A 25806-nucleotide genomic window follows, 5' to 3' on the forward strand; every position below is an offset into this window, starting at 1 on the left:
GCTTATGTGGATCTCACAGGCTGAGTTTTGCAGTATTAAAATGCCATAAAAACTTAGATCTCAAACCCACTTAGGGGCTTTTGAAAATGTCACCCGTTTTCCTGTTGGAGAAATTAATTGTTCCCTGATTCCCAAGATATACAGGAGTCAAAAAAAAAAGAAAAAGAAAAAAGAGAAATAAATAATATAGTAGGAAGTCTCTCTTTATTTGAGGTTTAATTGAGGGGTTGGTCATTCAAATGTACTTAGATCTACTTAGATCATAAACATGAGAATTAAGTGATTAAAGGATATTATGTCATTAAGATAAACAGTGAGAATAAAGGACTATAGGAAGGATAACAGGAGAGAGAGGGTGGGGAAGCTTGGGAAGCTTAGGAAAAATCTTTTTATTACCAAAAACAGTCTTAGTTTTTAAATGTCATCAGTCTTGCTTTCTGTTTCTTGTCCGGTGATCCTCTCAGTCCTTTCATGCATGGGTGGAGGTGGGTGTGGATGGGTGTGTTTGAATATTCAACAGGAACAGCTGCGGGATGACCCGGAGCGATGGCCCCATTAGCTGTACGTGCTCTTCCTCGCCTGAGCCTTGAGTCTTAACAATAAGCAGACAGAATTCCAGAGCTGTTCAGGACTTGTTTACACAAAGCCCTTCGCTGCAATCTAGCATTGTCTCTCTTTTCATATATAAAACATACAGGGGGGAAAAGAAAACACAGAAAAATACATTTGCAAAGAATGTAAGACCCTGTATGTTATAATAATAAAATTTTGTCCTTTTTTGGGTATTAAAACAAGACTTAAGTAAAATCTTAAAGAGCCTAATGGAATATATTTTTCCTCAAACTCATATGCAACCCTGTTTTCCATATTTTGAAACTTTTTCTTTTGTGTTTTCTTCAGCCAAATGACACGTGGCAACCAAAGTTTCCTGTAGGTCGCTGTTAAATGGCAGCACTGGTTAGAGAGGGGTTTCCTTCTCCTTGCCCTGTTTTTAGTGCCATGGGCTGGGAGTGTCTCGGGGCAGTGAGTACTGTGAGCTCAGTGCAGGGCTCTGTGGGTGCTTGGTGCCCTGCCCTTGTGAGAGCTGCAGAGGGTGCAGCCAAGGCTGCCCTATGGCCAGGCCTGTGGGGCTCTCCTTTTTTCTCTTTGGTCACCTTGGTTGTTGTTTCATCTGTCAGCAGTTTTCAATGTACTCCTCCAGCCTTTGTGAAGATTCCATATCTGCATTTCTCTGAAAAAATATAAAGGTGTCCCTTCTATCCTCTCAAATTAAAAACAAATCACCGATGTCCCTCCTTTATCTTTTCTTCCAGGCATGCTATTTGAAGAGGCCAGAAAACTTGACTTAATTTTTTTTCCCTTGAGTGACAGTTTAGACATGTCCCCTGCTGCCCTTTTGAATGTGTTTCTGATTTCTCTCAGTGGCACGTGTGTAAGTGGTAGATTTTCTCCCCCAGTTGGTCATTCCCAAGGGTCAATCAGCTGCACTCCATCTCTCTGGCCATTACCTGGGGACAGGCTGGTGTGGGGACTCTGCAGCAACTCAGTGCTGTCTCTGAAGCAGCCCAGGAGTTCACTGAAAAACTTGAATGAGAAGCAGTCCCTCCTCCTTGATTACACTGTTATTCCTGCTTCCTCTAGAATGGCAGAAAAACGGAAAGTTGCTGCACCTAAGTTCAACATTCTTTGATATAGTTGAATTTCAGTTTGGTTTTTTTTGTTTGTTTGTTTTATCTTCCAAAGATATTCTCTCTTTAATTTTATTGCAAGATTAAAAGCAAACTTTAGAAATTACCACAATTAAATGCAGTTCTCTAGGGATTTTATGATTATGTCCTATAAATTGTTTATAACCTAGTTATACACAAAAGTCGGGGGAGATTTGCATTACTTTGCTTATTTAGATAATTCTCTAGCTTTGGGCTGAAGAAAAGAGAAGAAAAGGATATGAAAGGTCTGATTTGGGTAAATGGAAACAGGGTAAGACAGCTTCATCAAATACAGGTGTGATAGGTAATTGGGAAATTCTTCAGGTACTAACCAAAAGAAAAGTAAATCTTCTGAAAATTATTATCAGCATTTAAATAGTTTTCAGCTGGACACTATAAGCATATTGGATCTAAATGTACTTTCTTTCTTCCCTTTGCTGTATTAAATTTGCTCTGGACATGAAGAAAGTGTTGGTGTAGGACTTGTTAGTAAAATCAAGAGCTCTAACATTTTCAAATGTCAGAGTTGTCCCCAAGTACACATAGCTGTCCTCCCATGTACTCATTTGTTCTTGTTTCTCCTTTCCAGGAGCTTGAGCTGCCAAAGGATTACCCTGCATAAAAATCTGTTTTTCTCTTTTGTTTGCAACTCTGTTGTAACAATAATTTCACTGACGGCCGTTGCCAACAACCAGGAATTAGTTGCGACCAACCCAGTAAGTGAAAGTCTGGCAGAGTGTGTGCGTTTGTAGGTGAGTGGCCCAGAGAGTGCTGCAGCAGAGGTGGGAGTGCACAGCTGATGGAATGCTCTCTGCAGATGCCTCACAGTGCCTGGCACGCTGCACTCTCCAGGCTGTGGAATGGTAAAAGTGGGGCTGAGCTCACTGGATGCCTCTTCCCAGCTCCACAGAGTGGTTTTTTGCCCTGAAACAGCTGCATCTATTCTAGATGGCTGTGATTTACTGTGAGAGTATAAGGGTCAGGGAGGCTGACAGCTGAATTCACCAAGGTTTTGCAAGACGTTTTGGATCTGTCTTATGGCTTTAGCATGGCCATCTTCAGTTAAACTAAGAAAAATTTTTATTTTTGCAACACAATATTCTAAAGATGAAGTACACAAACAAACAAATCCCTAGCTCTGGCTTTATTGTTTTTTAGACATGGAAGATAAATCTTAATTCTGAAGTTAGGTTAAACACTGCAGAAGTTGAATTGAGTAAAAAGATGATTTCCTTTTCTCCTGTAGAAGCAGTCATCAATGTGCTGGAAAACATACCTGAGATAGCTGCTAATAATCATCATCAAGTGAGTTAGGTAGCAGAAAATGGTAAAACAATATTGGGTTTTGGTTTGTTTTAAGCCAAGTGGCAGAAATAGAACAATCAAACAGGCAGCAATATTGGAAGGATGGGAAAAATGTTTTAATGTGACCAAATCTGCAAGTTAGCTGTTGGTCCTTGTTCACAACTTCACATACTTCCCAATGAATTATATTTATAGCATTTGAACTGTAGAATATATTTTGAAGCTAAATACAAATAATAAATGTCAGGCTTCTCCCGAACCTACTGTGAGCTCTCAGTCCCTATGTGCAGTTATGAGTAGGTTAAAACTGGAAGTATTGTAAGCATTTTAAAAACATGAATTGTTCTCTGAGGTAGTTATATGTTGTGATGGGTAAAACTGAGAGGGGATTACCCACATCAAAGTACATTTCTTGTGGGGTTGTTATCAGATAATTTAAAGATTTGGAATGGTTAAGTGTGGTAAGGTTTGCAATAAGGCAAAATATCATAGCAGCGTTCTGTCACGCTGGAGGATGTCAGGGTCCTCGTGTTTGAATAATAAAAACCCAGACTCAGTTATTAGTTTTATGTCACCACAAAGTAGGGGATTGTAATCTGAAGAAAATTCTATTTAAAAAAGTAAATAAATATGTAATTGTATTGAAAAGCAGAATAAACATTATTTCCAGTGATATTTTTTCCACTTTGCAAATAAAACTCTGAGATTTCTGCAAATTATAAATTTATGTTATACCCTGTTTCTTTTTCCCTGCAGGTTAGTTGCAAAGTGTCACAGTTCATCTACCTGTACCTGATGGGTTGCAACTACTTTTGGATGCTGTGTGAAGGCATTTACCTGCACACACTGATTGTGGTGGCTGTTTTTGCTGAGAAGCAGCACTTGATGTGGTATTACCTTCTTGGCTGGGGTATGTGCTTTCACCTTGTGCATTTTCAGGTCAATGCAGCCTCTTCCTCCCTCAAACACCCCTACCTTTGCCTCTCTGAGCTGTAGCTTTGAGTGACCATGGCACACCCCAATTCTTTGTCTGGAGTGTTTGAACAAGCTTAGAAATATTAATGTAGGAAGTTGTGTGTATCTCTGCTGAGAGAGGGAGATTATGCATCTCTGGAGTCAGGAAGTGACTCCTCCTTTGTATAGAGAAAATAGTCTCCTATATAAAAGAGACCTTAAGAAGTAATTATTCATTGTTCCTCACCTCAAAGATGTTTATTCAGGAGTGAATGTTTGTTTTCAGAGCAGTCTCGCCGTGCCGAGGGTGGAGGGTCAGGAGTTGGAGATGGCTGAGGATTTATTTTTCCAGCACTTCCATTTGACCTGTATTGTTCACTAAGCAAACACAGAATAGCAGTAACTGGACATCTCGAGCAGTATCAGTATCAAAACCAACAAGCCAAGCCCACTCACCTCAGATAATGCACAAGGGCTTGTTCACAAAGTGAAAGTGAGGGCTCTGGCAGCCTCCCTGCACTGGCACACCCAGCTCCAGTGTGATGGGTACCTGGGTCACTGCCCCACTGCAGGCACAGCTGGGAGCTCACAGCTGCTCAGCAGCTCCTGAAGATCAGGCACCACCAGAGGCTCAAGGGCCCCAGATGACTAATTTACTTATTCTTTTCATTTTTTTTTCATTTGGCTTAATTTTCTGAGTCTAATTTCAAAGCTGGTTTTTTTTAATACAGCAAGGTGTTGATACTTTGTCCTCATACCAGTGAGAACATGCTCTCCACTGGTGACACTATTGAAGCTTTGCTCATTAATGCAACCTCCATTTTAATATTACCTTCCTATTGCTGGAACTGCAGATTGCAGCCTGAAAAGCCTCTGTTAATGCAGATAACTTGTATTCTAAAAAGTTGATTTGCCTTTCCTGCTTGTTGCTGTGGATTTCTTGGCAAGTCAGTGGGAATAAGGTTTCACACAGCCCTCAGAAAGAAATCTAAGGAAAGAAAGTTTAAATTGGTCCATGTTAGTTTATTTTCTCTGCAGGTATATAGTTTGGGTGAGATGAAAATACAGAAGATTCCTACAAAATATGCAAGTTTGCTTAGGTATTAACCAGGTTTTACTAATGAAGAAAATGCTGGCTTTTTTCTCCACAGGTTTTCCACTGATCCCTGCCTGCATACATGCTGTTGCAAGAAGCTTATATTATAATGACAAGTAAGTAGCTTCAGCTTGCTTTGCAAAACTTTTATATTTTCTTTAAGGTAAAAAAAAACCCAACAAAGCTAATAAATACCGTTTTTTTTTCTTTTCCTGTTTGTTTTCTGTAGTTGTTGGATCAGCTCTGATACTCATCTGCTTTACATCATCCATGGCCCTATTTGTGCTGCTCTCTTGGTAAGCATTTTTCAAATAATATTTTGTTTTCTTGTTTTTTTTCTGGCTGCTCTTGATGGGCTTACAAAGCTAAGAGCCTTAAGCCAACATTTAGAGGTCAGTGTCACTTGTGAGTCTGCTGCTTCACCCAGCAGGTGCTTCAGACACACAAGATACAAGAAGTCTTGGCCTTATTAAGGATCTGTGCTTCTGGTCCTTGGAGAAACTCAGGGTTTGCAGTGTTGATTATCATTCCACTTAAATGCTAGAGACAAAGAAGGACTAAACCTTACCTGGAGTAGTGGAGGGGAATTTAAAATCCTTCCTTGAGCTGAGAATGCCTCTCTTTTGGCCAGACTAATTGCCTGGTGGACCCTGCCAGGAGCCTCACTGAGCTGTGGCCAAGCAGCCACCAGACTGTCTGGGGTTCAGGGAGGGGCTTTGGGTGCCAGGACTGGCTGTGGGTGGGAATATGGGATGGAGAGAAATCACAGCAGGTGATTGTGAGAGAGCCAGTGCAAATGGTTCTGCCAGTACCTGTGACTGGCCCTGTTCTGACACTGACTTAGCACTCTCTGCTTTGGCCACTGGGGTATTGCAGCTCCTCTGTTTCTGGAGTGCTCAGGAAATCTTAGAGCGCAGTGTTCTGTCTGACACCCCAAGTCAGTGCCAGCTCTATTCAGTGTTCACTGCTAAATGAAATTCTGGGTGAGTAACTGAGGACATTACTGCATAAAAATCGATCTTGTAGGTCAGTTGCACCATGGATTTACCCCATGGAATTCAGGCAGTGGATTGTTGCTAAATAGAAATAGGTGTGCACTTAAACAACTATCATAATTAACCTAATTAGCATAGAAGCATTCCATATGTCATTAGCCCCTGACGGTGTCTGACAGTCATTTGTTTTATTGAAGCAAAAACCTCAAGCTGATCTGGCCAAACTGCTGGGTCCATGGCTGCTGACTTTGCTCCACACTTTTCAGTTCACAAAAAGAAGTTGATAGGAATAAAAACCTTTATGGAATTTCCTAACTTTATGGAAATAATTCCCTTTCTGATCTACACTTTGCCCTTCTGTTAACTTGTTAATGAATACCTGTGGAGGGCATTCAGTGCATGGAGGATTCTCTCAGAAGACCAATGCATAAATCCTGGGATTCTTGTGAATCCCTTTTTCATTCACAGTGAAATTAACTAGTGAACTTAAATTTTGAAGACTGTGATACCATGACAGACCTGAGCCCCTGTGTGTGGGCAGCCAGAGCAATACCCATGAAGTCATGGAGATCTGTGACCCTTGGGGTGTGAATTATTGCTGGTAATCTCTTGCCCTGTCAGACAGGTCTGCTGTATCTGTTCATGTACGAATCTGCTATGCTCTAATCTGTAAACTTAAACTCAGTTCTAAATCCTTTCAGTTTTTATTCCCTCTGCTTTACACAGGAGATGAAACCCTGTTTTCACAGAAAAGTATTGGGGTTTTTTGTGGGTTGTTACTTTCATTGTTCTGGTGTCTCTTCACAGATATATCACTTAAGTAGAACTCTTTGAAGCTGAACAATAATTAGTATTAGAATTTGCTTTAAATAGCAATGTAAAAATTTGTGTAAAAACTGTAAGACTGTACTATCTTCTATGAAGTGGCCTCATTTTAGGATGTAAGGTCATTTTTTTCTCTTTCTAAGCAGTGGCCTCCATAAAATCACACTGCAAGTGGCCAGACTCCGGTGGGATTCAAATGCTCTGGATCCATCCCAAATGACCAAATCTTGTTTCTATTCAAGGCCACATTCAGAACGTTCTTTGATTTTACTGGAGGCATAATAATCATCTCTGTGGGGTTGGTCTGGGCAGGGTCTTTGTCCATCCTCTTTGCAATTTACAACTTTGTTCACCTGATATTCATATATTTTTCATGACCGAACTAAAAGTGTTTCTCTTGTATTTTTCTTGCCTCAGTACAATGAGGAAATTTATTTGAAAATCATCTAGGAATAACAGATTAAACTGTGCATCTTGCCTGTAATGTGAAAGTACTTTAAAGGAGTTGTTTTCCTTTCTGGAGGCAAAAAAAAATATTTTTTTTTTGTTTCAATTCAGAAAAGACAAGGCAGGGCTAAAGATGTTAGATTAAATGCATGTGTTTAGGCTTTGTGAACAGAACCCTCATTTGCTTAAGCAGCTTGCTTGCCAGATACAATTTCCACACTTTACTAAGCATGACCTGCTTTAGTAGACATTTAAGCAACAACATTAAACTGCAAATTAGATAACGAGGGGGAAGACACTGTTTCTATTTGCAGGAGCAGATCTCAAAGAACGTGAAGGGGACTGTCAAGTGGGTGCCAGGGAGAATTGGCAGAAACCAATGGGAATTTAACTCTTGTACACCACTGAAAATCCTACAATTACATAAAGTTAAAAACAACGCTGCTTTTATGGCCCCTGTTGTTACGTAACTGTGGTCAGTTCTTCTGCCAAAGAAACAGGAGCAGACATAGGTTGCACTTTGATTGGAATTGTCTTCAACTGACCATTAAATTACAACTGTCTGCCTAAGCACTCACAATTAAAGAAACAGAGTGGGAATGAGACAGCAGAGGGTGATGTTAGTTTGCATGCTAGACAAATATTGATCAAAATCGAGGGGGGAGGGAAAAGGAATTGGTTTGCACTTCAGTGAAAGCAGTAGTGATTTCATGTAGACTTCAGATGTGCCAGTGCTCTTGTGGTTTTCTTTGTTTGGGTACCACTGGATTACTTAGCTATGCCATTTTTCATATAGATATTGTCACAGGGATGTTCCTTTCTCCCTGCAATAATGTTATTTGTTGGTGTTGCAGTCTGACAGACCTCTACAGATGCAAGTTCTGAGTGAAGGTGTGCTAGAATGAAGCTCAGGTGCTCCCCTGTCTTTTATGTCCTTGTGTTTAATGATTTTAAGCTCAACTTGGTACCAGGCTTAGAAGTTTAGAAGTTGAATGCTCAGTTGTGTCCAAGCAGGCAAAGAAATGGAGCTGAACAACTGTACTAAAAGCCAGGCAGTGGCTACCAACTCATAACTAAAAATATCTGAGTGCCTTGAGTGAGAATGGTCTGTTTATATCATACTGAAGAATTGAAACAGAATTTAAACTAAAAGGATTACTATACTACTTAGTGCAAACTCAGCATGGAGAAAAGTCGAAATATCAGGGACATGAGAAGAGTTTAATTCAAAAACTGCAGCCCCTATTGACTTAGGAACTCAGCTTCAGTTCATTGTCACTCTCAAGCCAGACTCTAAATGTTCCTGAGTTTCCAGTATAGGCACCAACACATTTTTTTGTGTCTAGGATTGCCTTCTCTGCCTTTGTTTCTATTTTTGCTCAGTTGCCTTGTTCAATTTTCAGGTCACTGTGGGGCTGTTGCTATTTCACTCTGTGTTCATTGTGCAGATAGCACAACAGAGCTCCTTTGGGCTTTTCCAAACCATCACAATCAATTTGATGATAATGTGCATGCAAGGAGTTCCACTGCCCTACTTTTGCTTAAATGTAAAAATCTACTCAGCACCTTACTTAAAACCAGGACCTGCTTTCATGACTTCAATTAAAAATTCAGTTCATCCCAATCTCGCTTTTATTTTCTGACAGAAGAGATATTCATCAGAAACTAGTGCTACATACTTGTACTGACACTCATCCTGTTCTGCTCAGCTTTGCCTCCTCCCTTTTTGCTGTTTGCAAACTCATTGCATGCTTAATTTTGTGCATTTTGGTTTTGGTGGGTGAAACAAATAGAAAAAATCCATGCATATTTTAAAAGAACTCCCTCATTGGGTACTGCAATTTATGCCTGGCTGCTGCAGCTTTCATCTTCAGCTAGCACTTAAGGACCGTGTTATAGGAATTGGCCACGCTGCCAAAACATGAGAGGACAGAAAACTCAGTGTTTGAGATGTGTTAATGTTGAACAAGTAGATTTGAGAAGGATTAAATTTAGAAATGGAGGAAGGACTCATTGTCTGCATGTACAATAGGAAGTTGGATAGGGATCGTGGGCTACATAAAATCCAAATAAATCCCTTGAGAAAGAGTCAGAAGACCTTGGGTGTTTAAACAAAGCTTAAAGGTAGCTGGAGGCTTCCAGGAGAACTTCATGCAGTAGTTTCCTATGTAAAACAGCTTCCTGTTAGAGTTATTTAAATAGCATGTAAGTAGAATATAAATAACATCCCATATCTGTAAAGGACCGTGTTGCTATAATAGCACAGAGCTATTTATCCTGAAAGCCTGAACTGACAGAAAGAATTCTGCCAGGGCTGTGGAGCGTGACAGCCACAGTCTGAAATGCCTTCCCTGCTTGCACTTGTGCTACAGCAAGACAGAGAATTCCTCCTAGAGCAGAAATTCTGATGTATTTTAGAAGGGATTTGTCTGTCTGTCTGCCAGATTCTTCCCCTACCCCCTTTTGTGTGTAACTGTTGGCAAGGGCAGACAGTCCTGTGGAGGCAGAGATGGGAGCAGAGCCTCTGTCCCTTCCATAGCAGCTCCCCAGAGCACCTCTGTCCTGTCTGAGCCTGGGACAAGGACAGGGACTGGCTGAGCTCCCAGGGTCTCATCTGCCTGCAGCTCCCACCAGGGGCTGCACAGGAGGTGAGGGTGGGCTGGGATCATCCCCAGGGCTGCTGGGGCTCTGGTTCCTCATCCCTGGGGGTTTGTGTGTATCCATGCACATCCCTGTGTGTCTGTATCCATACACATACCTGTGTGTGTGTGTATCCATACACATAAATGTGTGTGTGTGTGTGTGTGTATCCATGCACATCCCTGTGTGTGTGTATCCATGCACATACCCGTGTGTGTGTGTGTATCCATGCACATACCTGTGTGTGTGTGTGTATCCATGCACATCCCTGTGTGTGTGTGTATCCATGCACATCCCTGTGTGTGTATCCATACACATCCCTGTGTGTGTGTGTATCCATGCACATCCCTGTGTGTGTGTATCCATGCACATCCCTGTGTGTGTATCCATGCACATCCCTGTGTGTGTATCCATGCACATCCCTGTGTGTGTGTGTGTATCCATGCACATCCCTGTGTGTGTGTATCCATGCACATCCCTGTGTGTGTGTATCCATGCACATACCTGTGTGTGTGTGTATCCATACACATCCCTGTGTGTGTGTGTGTATCCATGCACATCCCTGTGTGTGTATCCATGCACATACCTGTGTGTGTGTGTATCCATACACATCCCTGTGTGTGTGTGTGTATCCATGCACATCCCTGTGTGTGTGTATCCATGCACATCCCTGTGTGTGTATCCATGCACATCCCTGTGTGTGTGTGTGTATCCATGCACATCCCTGTGTGTGTGTGTGTATCCATGCACATCCCTGTGTGTGTGTGTATCCATGCACATCCCTGTGTGTGTGTATCCATGCACATACCTGTGTGTGTGTGTATCCATACACATCACTGTGTGTGTGTGTGTATCCATGCACATCCCTGTGTGTGTGTGTATCCATGCACATCACTGTGTGTGTGTGTATCCATGCACATCCCTGTGTGTGTGTATCCATGCACATCCCTGTGTGTGTGTATCCATACACATACCTGTGTGTGTATCCATGCACATCCCTGTGTGTGTGTGTATCCATGCACATAGCTGTGTGTGTGTATCCATACACATACATGTGTGTGTGTGTATCCATGCACATCCCTGTGTGTGTGTATCCATGCACATCCCTGTGTGTGTGTATCCATGCACATACCTGTGTGTATCCATGCACATCACTGTGTGTGTGTGTGTATCCATGCACATCCCTGTGTGTGTGTGTATCCATGCACATCCCTGTGTGTGTGTGTATCCATGCACATACCTGTGTGTGTGTATTCATACACATCCCTGTGTGTGTGTATCCATACACATACCTGTGTGTGTGTGTATCCATGCACATCCCTGTGTGTGTGTGTGTATCCATGCACATACCTGTGTGTGTGTGTGTGTATCCATGCACATCCCTGTGTGTGTGTATCCATGCACATACCTGTGTGTGTGTGTGTATCCATACACATACCCGTGTGTGTGTATCCATGCACATCCCTGTGTGTGTATCCATGCACATCCCTCTGTGTGTGTGTATCCATGCACATCCCTGTGTGTGTGTGTATCCATGCACATACCTGTGTGTGTGTGTATCCATGCACATCCCTGTGTGTGTGTGTGTATCCATGCACATCCCTGTGTGTGTGTGTATCCATGCACATCCCTGTGTGTGTGTGTGTATCCATGCACATCCCTGTGTGTGTGTGTGTATCCATGCACATCCCTGTGTGTGTGTGTATCCATGCACATACCTGTGTGTGTGTATCCATGCACATCTCTGTGTGTGTGTATCCATGCACATCCCTGTGTGTGTGTGTGTATCCATGCACATCCCTGTGTGTGTGTGTGTATCCATGCACATCCCTGTGTGTGTGTGTGTATCCATGCACATACCCGTGTGTGTGTGTATCCATGCACATCCCTTTGTGTGTGTGTGTGTATCCATGCACATACCTGTGTGTGTGTGTGTATCCATGCACATCCCTGTGTGTGTGTGTATCCATACACATACCCGTGTGTGTGTATCCATGCACATCCCTGTGTGTGTATCCATGCACATCCCTTTGTGTGTGTGTATCCATACACATCCCTGTGTGTGTATATCCATGCACATACCTGTGTGTGTGTGTATCCATGCACATCCCTGTGTGTGTATCCATGCACATCCCTGTGTGTGTGTGTGTATCCATGCACATCCCTGTGTGTGTGTGTGTATCCATGCACATCCCTGTGTGTGTGTGTGTATCCATGCACATACCTGTGTGTGTGTATCCATGCACATACCCGTGTATCAGTTTTGTGTTTGCTCACAATGACAGTTTGGGATTCTTTTTCCTGGTCAAACCTGGAAAAAAAACAGAGAAATACCATTTCTTACAAAAGAAAGCCTTAGTAACTATGGAAATAAACAACTTCAGTAGTGTAAGGGAATGACATGGAGCATCATCTCAGTGCTTGCCCCATTGGCAGCTCTGCTGAAAGAATAAAAGATCCAACCATTGGCTACTGTAAGAATGCCAAATCTACTGTTTGTCCAGAGGAATATACAGTTCCTTGTAGCAGCGTTTTGGTGATTTTTTTATTATTATTCAGATTTTACCTGCTTTTTAGTTTACCAAATTCATGTTTGAAAAATAAAAAGTAGGGCTTTGAAGAACCATATTTAAATGCAAGGAGGGAAAAGCATCTTCCTCTCTCTTGACCAGCTAGAAAAGAATCAGTCCTTTACCCATGCACTGTTACTGGCATCAGAGAGAAAGGTGAGTGGGTTATTACCACTGGCAGGTACTTTGCTTAGAGAGTTTGAGGAATGGGTGTGGATAGTGGAAGTTTGAGCCACATCTCAGTTACTTTAAGGTATTTTCAAAGATGTTTCTCTGATATCTCTTGTGTAATCCCAGGGTGATTATACAAGCAGTGTGAGTTTGTGTTGTCTGGTTTCCAGTCTCATAAGTCAGTGTGTGGGATTATTTTCCAGACCTCTTTCTCAGTGTCATTTCCTTTTCTGACAGGTGAACCTTTTCTTCCTGCTGAACATCGTTCGTGTTCTCATAACCAAGCTGAAAGACACCCACAAGGCTGAGTCCAACCTGTACATGAAGGCAGTGAGAGCCACCCTGATTCTTGTCCCTCTCCTTGGCATCGAGTTTGTGCTGTTCCCGTGGCGGCCCGAGGGCAGGATCGCAGAGGAGGTGTACGACTACGTCATGCACATCCTCATGCACTACCAGGTGGGGACAGCAGGCAGCCCTGCCTCCCTCAGCTCAGAGCAGCTGGCACGGCAAGCAAATCAAGAGAAATCGTAGTGTATTGGAGTTTTTAAAGATCTTCATCCATAGTTTTTGATTTTTCAGTATGCTGGATGTTCATTTACTTACCTTCCAATTTTCAAAGGAAACGTCGTGGCAGAAAGATGGCCCCATGTTTTTAGTGGTCTATTTGTAGAACTAGTTCATCATGTTTAGATTTGTCCTGCATTTTCTGTGCCATCTATATCTGAAATTGTATCACAAACCTTTAATTATCTCACACCTGAAATAGCCTACATGCATATGAGTTAAAGCAGAATCTTTGTTTTTATTTTACAGGGTCTACTGGTGGCTACAATCTTCTGCTTCTTCAATGGTGAGGTAGAGTAACAACTTTTACTATATCTATAATAATTTTTCTTTTTTATATGCTTTTGTTTCAGCAATAAAGGAGGTGGTAATATTTTCTTCCTGGTTTTTAATTTTATGTCTAAATTTGTCTAAATTAAAAGAAGAAAACAAGGTATCAGGATGCCAAAAGCAGAGCTTGGAAAGGACTGTGGGATCATTAATGGCACCATTAAGTGTGTTAGGACTGATTCTTGGGTGCTGAGCTATACACATTTGTCTTGATTAAGAAATTGAAGAGAGTTGTCACTTTGATATAAATTCCAGATAAATTTCATAACACTGAAAAGCAGTTCAACACCCAGAAGGTTTTTTTGTCTGTGTTGGAAGCTGTCCAAGATGTTATCCTGGAGAATCACTGCTCGGTCCCTCTGTAGCAGGAACAGGACCACACTGCACAGGTGTTGCTGCGCTGGGCTATGGCTGCACCCCATGGCAGGGGGCTGGAATTGGATGGTCACTAAGGTCTCTTCCAACCAAACTCCTTCTACGAGTCTGGGACTGTTTTATGAGGCTCCCTGGGAGAATTTTAGGCTGAGGTTTGGAAAAGTGTTTTTTAGCACAAGTGAAAAGCAGCATTCCAACAGTCAGACCTTAACAGCTTGGTGCACTTAGGGCAGGAATTTGTGTGGGTCACAAGGGCATGTTTAAGGCACCATGATCAGCCAGTTCCAAGGACAGACCTCATTCTGACATTAGGGGATTGTGCCAGGTGTCAGCAATAGATGGTATTGATCCTGTTGAAGCTAACAAGCTTTGCTGTTATCTTGGCTAGCTCAAGGTCCCTGGAGTGCACAGGGTGACTTTCATGTGGAAACTCTTGCCCCAGGCTGTAGAGACTACACTTTCAGAGGCTTAGTGTCAGAGATCAAAGTAGTAGGAAGGCTAAAAAAATATATCTGAAATTGTTGATGTTGCTCTTGCTTGCAAAAAAAAAAATCCCAGCAACCCCAAAACAAATGAACAGAACTACCCCCACCAAAAACCTAACTGGTAATTTGCCAGCACTTTTGGCAGAGGAACAATTACAATGCTATAGTTATTCCTACACATCTGTTTGCTCATTTGTTGTACATTTAGTGTGGTTACAGTGTAGGCTGTAAACAGAAAGTTGGGAGTAACCAGATGTTTTCCTCAGACTGAATTGGATTTTTTTATCTAAAATTGTGTCAGTGTGTTTCTGTAGTGTTATTGGGGAGTAATTTTTACTCAAAGGTAAATATTTCATTAATGCTAGAAATGACTAGTGTAGATTGGCCTTCCTTCTCTTCCCAAGTCCAAAGCTGACAGAATTGCAATGAAATTACTATGGGCTTTGAAGGTTTATTTGTGTGTCTTTGTTGTGTGTCCCCCCACCCAAATGCATGAGTCTCACTGATTTTATTTTTTGCCAAGGAGCCAGAAAAGATGAAGAAAGGCTTTGTCTGGGGTAGGGGCCTTGATCTGATTTTACCATAGAGCTGATGCAGGTTCAAGTCTCTACTGATACATTTATTTCCAAACAAGAACATCATTAAGTGTTCTGGATTGGATCTGATCACTTGCCCTGACTCTGCATTGACATCTCACTCATTGACACTCTTTCCCTTGTACAGAGCAGAAAGCTCAGGATGCCTTCATAATGCCATGGTATAGTTCAGAATACCTTCTAAAAACAGATATTTTGAAAAAAATCAGATTTTTCTGTCCAGCAGAAAATTAAGGAGGAGGAGTGGAAAACTGTGAAATTTCTGGAGTTTTTATGAAAAAATATTGTCCACTGCTCAGTTCTGTCTTCATCCTTGTGCCTCTTCCAAGGCTGTTTTTAATTTTAAATTATGATTGATTTTGGAATCTATTCCTGTAGCTGTTAATATTTCATTGTTACAAACTCATAGTTTTTAACATATCCTTTTCTGCTGTGTAAGAAAAACCAAACCTGAGTCATGCCCTTAATTCACCATGGGCTCATCAGTGGTAAAAGATGAGCTCTTCCACAACTCCTGCTAATAAGCGAATCACTGCTTGAATATCTACTGGCAGAATAATATTTAAAGGAGGATGGAGGTATTTTAACATTTATTAATTTAGGAGTTCAATTTTTAGACCATAGACCTTGACTTAGTTAAACATAGATGTCTGTATTTGCTCTCTAGAGAGTGGAAATTTATCCTTTTTAAACCAGTTTTGGGTTCAGTGCTTCAGTGACCACCATTTGCCTTTTTAAAAATTATTTTCAGTACACCTTGCTCAAGAAAGAACTTAGTGCTTTATAAACAACTGTATCAGTAAAGAAATGCAAAGAGGGAGAATGTAGGTAGGGAAAAATGCCCAGCACAGAAAAAATGTCTTTCCTTTTTCTCCTAAAAGGTTCCAGCCCCAGCAAGTGGAGGCTGCAGGCTGGGGGTATTAGCAATTAAAAATTGCTAAAAGCACTAGTTTCTTTCTAAGTCTTAGCCTGTTACTGTACATTTTAGTGTGTACCACATATCAGGAGCCAAATCCTGTTCAAGCAAGACACTTCTGGCTAAAAAGTGAAAGAAAGTGATCTGCTAAGATAGAACTTCAGTGAAGATGAATTAAGAAGTGTAAGAAAAATAGCTGGTATGTGCTGCTGACTGCAGCCAAGGAACATCTCCAGTTTGCTGAGCAGAGCAGCCAGGGATGGCCTGTCAAATCCAGTTCTTGCAGGCACTGCAGCTGCTGGCCACAGAGCTCCTCCAGCCAGGGTGGATGTGCAAGCCCTTCAGCTTGGATGCTCTGTGGCAGGGCTTCCCCAAGGACACTCACAGCCAGTCTGCTCACAGCACATCAGGTTTGCCAGCTTCAGATGGCCTGGAGTGGCTTTTGGGCTCATACAGGCTGTGCTCAGAGCAGAAGCTTGTCCCAGATCTCTGATAAACCAGTAGGAAGATTCCTGTTGAAATTTTTGTAGCAGGTGCTATAATGACCTATTTGATCTGTGTAAGCCTTGAGGGGTTTGTTTGCTTTTTTCCCTTCATTTCACTGCTCACAGAAACGTTGCCATGAATATCATAGTCTCAGGTTTGCAAGGTTACACAATCTGTTGTACAACAGATGAGATAGATGAGGCTGTGTTGTGGTTTGCTTTGTTTTTTTTCTCCTGGTTGGCTACTGAGCTGTTTAATTTGTCTGGTATCCAGCATCAAGCTACCAGTGTTATAGGGCTGAATGGAAGGAGTCCTTCCTGCAAACTCATCAAATCCAGCTGTTATTAAGTTATAAGGTGAGAAAGAAAGAAAGAAAGACTCTTCTGGCTAGGACCAGCATCTCTGTTAATAACTGAGAAACACAATTATATTATCATAATATTTTTTCATTCAATGCTTTCCTTAATACACTTTCTTGTAAGAAATTTACCAAGTTCTGCCCCTCCTGAGCTGAATTTACAGCTCCATGCCGCTGCTCAAAGCTGAGGAGAAAGTGGTGCAAGTTCTGTTCTCACTTAGTGGGCAGACACACATTGTTAAACAGAGCGTAATTGGTTTTTCCCATCATTTTCTATAAATGATTGGAAAGTTAGAGAAGACTGAAAGCCACTCACAACAGATGAAGGATGTAAAACCCTCCAAGAAGAGACACACAGCAGGACAGGGGTGCAGTCCTGATTCAGCAGTTATGGAGAGGCTTTGGGAAGAATGCCAGGAATAGTGGCTCAGTCAGAAATGCATGGAGAGAGCATGATGGGCACTGGGGCAGGCAGGGAGGAAATGCTCTTTGCCCATGCAGGAAACCCTTTTATAGCTCTGTCCTTGGCTTGGGGCAGCTGGACTGCTTTCCCCTGGCACTAGCCCCAAGACACTGGTGTTGCAGGGATGCTGGTGGCTCTCAGGAGCTATGGAATCCTTTAGAATTGGTTAACAAATGCTATTAACAAGCAAAAATAAGATGGACAATTGTTACTGAAGGAACCAGGAGAAGTGTGGGAGAGGAGTGGAGTGTGTAGCTTGGCAAGCCTAGTTAGTCTCCCAGCTCTGCCAAGAGACTTTTTTGACCTTGTTAAGCCATTTAGTTCCAGTTGCTGGCATTTTCCCCACCTCCAGCCTGTCTTGTCTAAAGTGAAAATTGCTCAATGTGTAATTTTTTGCATGTGTGTCTACGTTCAAACTCTGAGCTTATTGAAATAACTGACTGTGAAAGGAGAACAAATATCACATATCTTAGTGATGAACGCAGATTGATTGATTCCAAACTAAATTCCAAGCTTCCCTCTTGGAAAAGCTGGAATTTTGAATATGCTCCTTGTCTTGGCTTTATGATAGATTACAGGAGATGGATTCAAATTGTGCAAAGACTTAAGGTTCTGTATTTGCTCTATTCTATGGTTCCATGCAATGCATATAATGATTAATCAAAAACTTCCTATGCTGAATCAAGAACTCACCCTTTAGGCTCTGAAGAAGTGCACAATTTTTATATGAAAATCAGTAAGGTCTGAAACTCAAAATTATTAAGATAATTGATTTCTCAGTGTTTGAAAATTTGCATTTAGATGTTTAGAGTGGATTAGAAAGGTTTTGTGAACAGTTAGAAAGCACTTCCTTTGCTCTAAAATGCTAATCTATGTTACTTGGTTGATACTTCTTTCCTTACTCTAACATTTCCTTGTGAAGGATTTGAAAAATACGAAGTTGTCCTTTAAACAGAGGTTTCTGATACCAGACTGCAGGAAGTCTAAAAACTACATCCCTTTTCTTGTATTTATTTTTATTTTTCATTATTAAAGCCAGAGTAAAATTAGACAAAAGGAACCATTGTGTGAGGGAAATGGAAAGCAAACATAAACCCTGAAGACATATGGAAAATCCTAAAAATATTTACCCACAATATAAACAATTAATTGGAGCAGTCACTGTTCACTGGTTAGCAGATAGGACTGCTTTCTGTACAAAGTTTGGATGAAAAGGAAATTAAATATTCATGACCTGTAGTCAGTTTTTTTTTAAAGTAGAAAAATGTTTGAAAAAGCAACAACAGGAGCTGTTACCATTGTTAGCATTCCCCACTTGGCAACTGCCCTGAGAGACTAATTCTGTGGGAATTTCATGAATGTTACACTTCATGGCTGCACTCTGGACAGGTGTTTAACCATATTGGAGGGGAGGAAGGCCATGACAAACATCACATCCTTTCAGTGCAGACATGTAAACCAGTGGGGCCTTCAGCTATTTTATCAGCTTTATTTTTAACTCTGCTAGAAATGTGCAGTTCAGGAATTTGTCCTTCTTGTCATTTGCTTAAGGTACGGCCAGATATTGGAAAGACTGACTTGAGCTAAAATCATGTAATGATTACAGTAAATTATGGTTTTTTGAGAGTAAATGGATTTACAAATGCTGAGGATGTAGGCTTTTGAAAATAAGGATGAACAAAAATTAGCTTTTTCACCTCTGTTTCTGATCTGTCCTGCACTGGACGGCAGCTCACAGGGGAGGATGCAGAAAGTTGTGTGGCTGCTGTTCCTCCTGTAACCTGTGCTTTTCCTGAGCAGCTGGTACACTACAATTGTAAAGTGCCATTACTTCACACCAAATTTGCTGAAAAATGATGCTAAGTGGTGAACAATTCAGAATTCAGAACTTTTAGCCTCAAGTGCTAAATGGCCTGTAGGTGGGTATCCTTGCCCAGGATTTCTGGGCCTTGCTCCCCATTTGCTGAGACACAGAATGAAGAGACAAACAACGAAGCCCCTGAGCCGTGGTTTATGTGCATTTTGCTTTCTCTGTGGGCACAGGTGCAGGCAGTGCTGAGGAGGCACTGGAACCAGTACAAGATCCAGTTTGAGCACAGCTTCAGCCACTCGGACGCCATGCGCACGGCCTCCTACACCGTGTCCACCATCAGCGACGTGCAGGGCTACGGCTACGGCCACGACTGCGCCGGCGAGCACCTCAATGGAAAGGGCTACCACGACATGGACAGCGTGGCTCTCAAGACTGAGAAGCTCTATGGCTGAGGGGCTGCCCCCTGCCCCACGCCTTGTGCCAATCCACAGCTGATCCAGTGACTTCATGGCCAGAAGATCTCAGCTACCTTGGGGTATGTTCTTCTCCTAAACCGACACGTTTCTCGTGTGTATGTGTGTGTGTATATACACACGTGCATATATACTGCTGTTTGTGTTTGTGTATCTATCCAGTATGGACATCTGTGCATATATATCTATGTATGTATGTGCATTTATACAAGGATACAAACTTTGCCTCTTCAGTTTCTACTGTGTAGACAAAGTTGGCAAATTTTTGTACAAAGGGAATCAATGAAGGATTTCTTATTTTCTTGGAAGTTTGTATAAGACTGTGCTGTGTTGAAGCCACTTCTTTTACCTATAGAATATTAGAGTGTAAATACCGTACTCTGTTGTCTTAATTCAACCTAAAATAGAACAAAGCAAAATGGTTTAAGTAGGTGCAATAACAAGAAGTTTTCCAGGTTCTTTTTTTGGTCCAGTATTCATTTGGCTGTCAAAAATCCTGACAGGTAGTCTGAGGTAACAGATTCAAAGATAGATACTGCTGTTTTGGTTAAAGAGATTGATGTTTTGCTTTGGTTTGGCCAGTTTGTTTTCTTCCCACTGTTTTACACCAAGCACAGAGACACCACTTCCAGTGTGAGCCTTCATGTACTTCTGTACTGCAATGTACTATCTTGCACCAAGATTTGAGCAATTTTATTGAAGCTATTTCAGGATATTCAGAAGTGTCTCCTTCTCCTGCATTGTATGGAAGTTTCTTCTGGATTTAACAAAGACAATACTGATGAGGCCTCACTGCCAGAGCAAGGAGTAACCTGAGTCACTGTAAGTCCCTCCAGACACTCGTAGTAACTGCAGCTGGTGGAACTTCACTGTGTGCTTAAGGAATTTACTCAACTGGAGAAGATCATGTACAGAATTCCTTGTGGCATTGTTCTGATTTTACTTTTATGTATTTCCCTGGCCATATGCTTGATAACTTATTCCTTCATTCTTGGGGAAAAGTTTTGGTTAATTTTGTGGCTGTTTTTGCTGTCTGAGGTGAGCGTGCAAGACTGAGCACAGTGCACATGTTATACTACCTTTAAAGCCAGTATAAGACTCAGACCAACCAAGCAAACTAATGTTAGTTATTCTCATTATCTGGAAAATCCAGTATAAATTTTGTATTACAAAGGTTCAAAACTTTATGGATTGAGAATTTCAATATTATTTTGGATTGGTTGAATCTGAATCTCTGTCTCAGTTAATTAGCTAAGAACAGAAATTTATATGTTGTTTCTTTGGTTCTGCTGGTGCATAAAGGTCTCACTGAAAACTAGGAGGTTGTCAGGAAGGTCTTGAGAAAATGTATCTTTATAGAAACTTATATTTTTCTTAATCTTTATGCTTTAAAGGAATAGTAGCTTTGTTAAGTGAAATAAAAATGCTCAAGAATGAGGGCATGAAACGAGGTGAGTTCACTGAAAAGTAAAAATGTAAGAAAAAAATTTATGCATTTCATTTGCAGATAAGTCTACTTGAAAAACCAAAATTAGGCAGAAGAAAAAGTAGATGCTGGAACTGTAACAGAGTATTTTGCTAATGAGCATATTTCTGATGCATGTAGTCCAGTCAAAAAATTGGAAGACAGTTCTCTCTGAGACCAGTTTGCAATAATTTTGCATACAAAATTATTGTATACAAGCCACCTTGACTTTGGCATTTAAACATTTTTGTCAGTAACTTTTCTCTCTGCTTCAGTAGTGTCAAGGTAATTTTCAGTGTTTATTACTTTGTGACTTCGTAAAGTGTTTAATACTTTGTACTTACAAAGAAAACATTAGGAGGACATGGCAAGGTCCTACCACTTGCACCTTTCTTTAGGTTTTTTTTACAGTTCTTTTGTGTGGAGATTGAACATAGGAAGTGTTTTATTAATGATATCGTTTCACAATATAGCATTTCAGCTAGGATGCACAAATGAAGGTTTCTCCTTTACTGCAAGGCTGTCTGGTCAGTTGATGGGGATGATTTGAAGAATCTGTTGGATGATGCAGAGTAGTGTGAGATCTGGCAATCAGATGTCACAGTCTCTTAACTGTTAAGAGTGACAGTAACAATGTCTGCTACAACATGACTACAACACGACTAGAGGTTTACAACTCTGCTTGCTGATCTTTGTAGTGTTACTTAACATTTGTGCCACGTTCTGAAGATATCAGTGGTGCAGAGAATCCCTGCTCCAGCTTTACATTTGTGGGACCAGATCATCAGCTGGTATAAATCTGTCTTGAGTTCCCTTTGCACAATCTGCAGGTACCACTGAGACTCAAAGCCCAGACAGGGTCTGTCCATTTAAATGTGCTGTAAACCATTTATGGCACATTATTAGACAATTATTTCATGGTACCTGGTGGATTGTTGCTGTAATTAACACATAGATGTTGGTTTATCGTTTGATACAGTATTAGACTTTAATTAAGCTTCAATCTCAGAGAGACAGTTCAAATTTAACAGGCTACAGATTTTGTCATTTAATATATATTTCTATTAAAGAAATGTGTAATTATAATTTAGGAGGGAAAATTGTTTTTATTTGGAAATTTCCCTAATTCTAGGTGGACAATCACAGCTTCCTTCTAGGCACACACTTCTCCATCTTCACTTTGGAAAAGAAACACAGCCAGCTGGATGTGCAAGAAAATCTTTCTGGCTGTGAAGGGTCGCATGGTATAGCAGAGCTGTATTTCCCCTCTCCTCCTGAGGTTAGATAATCTGTTTTCTAATTTACATTGGAAAATACCAATTCCTTATTTTGTCTTCCTACCTCACCTTTTTTCAGTTTCTACATAGCTAAGAGAAGAGTCTGATTCTTAAAATGTTTTTCTGTCACTGTAAGTTAAAATCAAATTTTTATGCTGATTTCTCATGTCTCTCTCTACTTTACAGAATGTTGTAGTCCATAGCTGTCTTCTCTGGGATGGAAGTAAACTCTCTTTTGGTGGGGCTGTGAGATTCCTTTGAACATGCAGATTATTATTTGTTTATTACTTGTTATTTGCTGTTTCTTTTTTTTTATTTACGGAGGATTTATTGTACCAATCTACAGGGGCTACAGCAATAGTTGTCTTACATTTTTTCTCTGTAACACCAGCATGTTATGATTCAATGAGAGAAATGTCTATTTTTAATGCTACTGTCTTCAATTAATAAATGGCTGCATTGCAGGGTCCCTCAGTTTGTTTTTTAATGTTGGCATTTATGTTATTCATTTTTTCATGGTGGTGATCTACAAGAGTATTTGGCTGTAGAAATGCTGCAACATGTACTCCTTTTGATGTCAAGAAACATTTGGGCTGGCAACCAGGCAACATTCATTTATTGTACTATGTAAATAAGATTAATAGAAGCTATGGCATTGTATTTATTGCTTACACTAGGAAGAAAATGGAAAAAATGTGAAGTTATTTTTTTGGTTGTTTCATTTTTTCACCTTGTTCATATGAATCATGCATTTTAATTGCTGAGAAAAGTATTGTTTCTGATCAATAAAATATTACTCAATTTATTCATCTCTCTTGTGCTGTAATATAACAAAGCTGATCTAAATTGGCTTTCACAGATGTCTTAACTCTGTGCTGGTTAAATATTAACCCAGGGAGAAAGTAATTACATAGAGTTACTAACAATAATGCTGGTTTTAAGTGTTTTTCAATACTTACATTTAATACTAGAGTGCTGAATTTCTGGAGGAAGTTTGTACACATTATATAAGATGACTGGGCATAAAATTATTTACCTGAAAGTTTAATATCCCTATTTCTTGTCTTCTGAATCCACCTTTTAATAAAAAGTTGTTAATAGTTACTTACCTTAAGCCAAAATGTCTGTTTCATCAGGAACTAACAGCAGAGACTAAATTGAGTGTATCTGTCTTCTTCAGCCCCTCAGCTGAGGAGGAGTTAGATAAGCAGACCTGAGCTCAAATAAAAACCCCAAGGAATATTTAACAACACATGGGGATCTTAAATACTGGGTGTTAATACTGCTGTCTGCCTGTTATCCCTATTTAAAGTGTGCCAATACCCATCCAAAAAATGCACAATATCCTGCCTCTCTTCACGACTTCTAAACAGCAACCTGTAATTGCAGGTAGGTTTTTTTGATTTCCAGTTCCTGGGACCAAGTGTCAGGCAGTGGAAATTGTTACAGACTCTAAGTTATGTCTGTTCCCTCAGTTCTTTACCAATATTCCCCCTTACTGATTCTCTGTAGGTACAGAGTTGAAACTGGTCCATTTAACAATTATTGTGTACTGTAATGCAATTAACTGTAGAGAAGAAGTAAATCCAATTCCCCAAATCCAAAAGCTGCTCCTTACAACATTTTATTGTAACTCACATGGCAGTAGAAACATAAATGTAGGAACATAAATGACAGTTACAGTAGCATTTTCCAGTGCAGTATATGCAGGTTCCCAATAGCAATTAAAAAGCAAAATGAAACCCAGCATCCTAACCCCCTCAGGCTAAACTGTGATCCTTACACTTTCTGTATAATTTTAAAAAACTAAGTGTCCTTATACACAAGTAGCCTCACAATAATTGAAACAAGCTTACCAGTATTCGATCAATATTGGCACAGAATTCTGTTCCACTCTCTGCAAGATACAAAGATTACTGCCTTTGAAAATATTCCAATTACTCCAATAGTGTATCTTGCACATCCTTGTCGTGGCAGTCACCATTAAAGTCACAGTTCTAAACCAAAGTTTTAGCTTTTGAAAATTATCTGACTCTGAACATCCATTTGCCAAGAAAATACGAAATTCATTTTGAACTAGAAATCCAGTCCAAAGTGAGTCTGACTGCAAGTGCAGCAGTGACAGACCCCTGTTTATAGTAACAATTATCTATCAATCACCCTGTAGCTGGAGCTCTTTAACATCTTTTAAACCATACTCCCTAAATGAACAACTCCAATTTATCCACATGGAGTTCACGCTTCATTTGAGGCAAATGAAATACAAGATTCTTTTTAAATTAAACTGAGTTTTATCACTTCCCCCTAAATATTAAATACATTTTCAGCCACTACTTCTAATGACTACTTCAAAGTTTTCTTCCCCTCAACAAGATTCACCACTCTAAATAAAAACTCTTACAAAGAGAAAAGATCATATGATTATTGCTAATTCCTTTGAAGCTTAACTACAAATACAAAAAAAATTAAAGCCAGTTTTCTGAAAAGTGCTTGCACACTATTGTTAATTCCTGATTTAAGATGAACGATCTTTCCTGGAAATTCAGATTTCACAATCAGTATCAAGATGAAAAATTGCCACAAGGGAAAAAGTGCCCAGAGGTGCTGGTGCTGTGTGGTGAATCCAAGTTTTATTGGTGGATTCAGGCAATCTAAACTGAGTTCTCCCTGTGAAGGAGCCAGGAGCAAACCCTTCTATGCAGAGAACTGGTTTGGAGCCAGTGGGCCCTTGGCCAGTGCTTGGGGCAGAGTCCAGCAGGGAATCCCAGAGCTGTACAGCAAACACATAATCATAAGCCATGCACAAATTATCAAAGGAGAAAACAGGCTTGAACACAAGTATCCATGTATTTGCTTGGTTCCTTACCTTGATATTTGCAAATGAAAGGTGACAAATGTTGGCCTGTAGCAGAGAAACTCCTCCCAAAGGTTCTCCATGCATTGGACAGGGATCACTGTAAAGTAGTGGTATCTGACCCAGTGTAGTCCACAGACAGCTGTTCCATTTTGTCACAGCCCACTGTATCTCCAGTGCCTCTACAAATAAATATTTAAGAAAACAAAATACTGAATTAGTAGGGAACAATATTTAGATGCTACACAAAAATAAATTGCATTAAACAGTAATAGCTGTCACAGAGTTAACACAATAAACATGATGATGATAAAAAAACATTGCTAGATATGAGGGAATTAAAGGGGACAAAAAGCAGAGTAAACTGTTCTGTGCCTATTTTTTTTTAATGTGGTATAAAAAGTTTTCAAAGCAGAGCATTGCTACCTTTCAAACCACATATTTATAGACTTAGAGAAATTATAATGACTTTGTCCCTTACACTCCCCTGGATGTAGACCTAAAGCAGAGAAGAGCTAGGAACACAAATACACAATCCCATTTTCCTTAGCTAACCTTGAACAGGAGCCAGAAACTGCACATTTAGTTGAGATTTCCAAAGTGCCTTTGGCAGGGTGTCCTGGAGAGGTCTGCAGCCCA

General features: G+C 40.5%; 1 protein-coding gene and 1 long non-coding RNA gene across 2 annotated transcripts in view; one reads left to right on the forward strand and one right to left on the reverse strand.

Annotated features, from left to right (window-relative positions):
- Nucleotides 1–23118, forward strand: part of CALCRL (calcitonin receptor like receptor) — a 65035-nt gene extending 41917 nt beyond the window's left edge. Inside the window, exons 7-13 of the mRNA XM_063162555.1 lie at nucleotides 2299–2425; nucleotides 3771–3924; nucleotides 5120–5180; nucleotides 5294–5360; nucleotides 12950–13168; nucleotides 13526–13567; nucleotides 19329–23118. Coding sequence (XP_063018625.1) covers nucleotides 2299–2425; nucleotides 3771–3924; nucleotides 5120–5180; nucleotides 5294–5360; nucleotides 12950–13168; nucleotides 13526–13567; nucleotides 19329–19550 — 892 coding nt within the window. The 3' untranslated portion in view covers nucleotides 19551–23118. The remainder of the gene's footprint in view (nucleotides 1–2298; nucleotides 2426–3770; nucleotides 3925–5119; nucleotides 5181–5293; nucleotides 5361–12949; nucleotides 13169–13525; nucleotides 13568–19328) is intronic.
- A 1643-nt stretch (nucleotides 23119–24761) lies between these two features.
- Nucleotides 24762–25806, reverse strand: part of LOC134421507 (uncharacterized) — a 43620-nt gene continuing 42575 nt past the window's right edge. The window contains exons 4-5 of the long non-coding RNA XR_010028608.1: nucleotides 25180–25349; nucleotides 24762–25083 (exon numbers count right to left, since the gene is read on the reverse strand). This is a non-coding gene — a long non-coding RNA (uncharacterized LOC134421507). The remainder of the gene's footprint in view (nucleotides 25084–25179; nucleotides 25350–25806) is intronic.

The sequence above is a fragment of the Melospiza melodia genome, chromosome 8, assembly GCF_035770615.1.
Source record: "Melospiza melodia melodia isolate bMelMel2 chromosome 8, bMelMel2.pri, whole genome shotgun sequence".
Taxonomy (NCBI): domain Eukaryota; kingdom Metazoa; phylum Chordata; class Aves; order Passeriformes; family Passerellidae; genus Melospiza; species Melospiza melodia.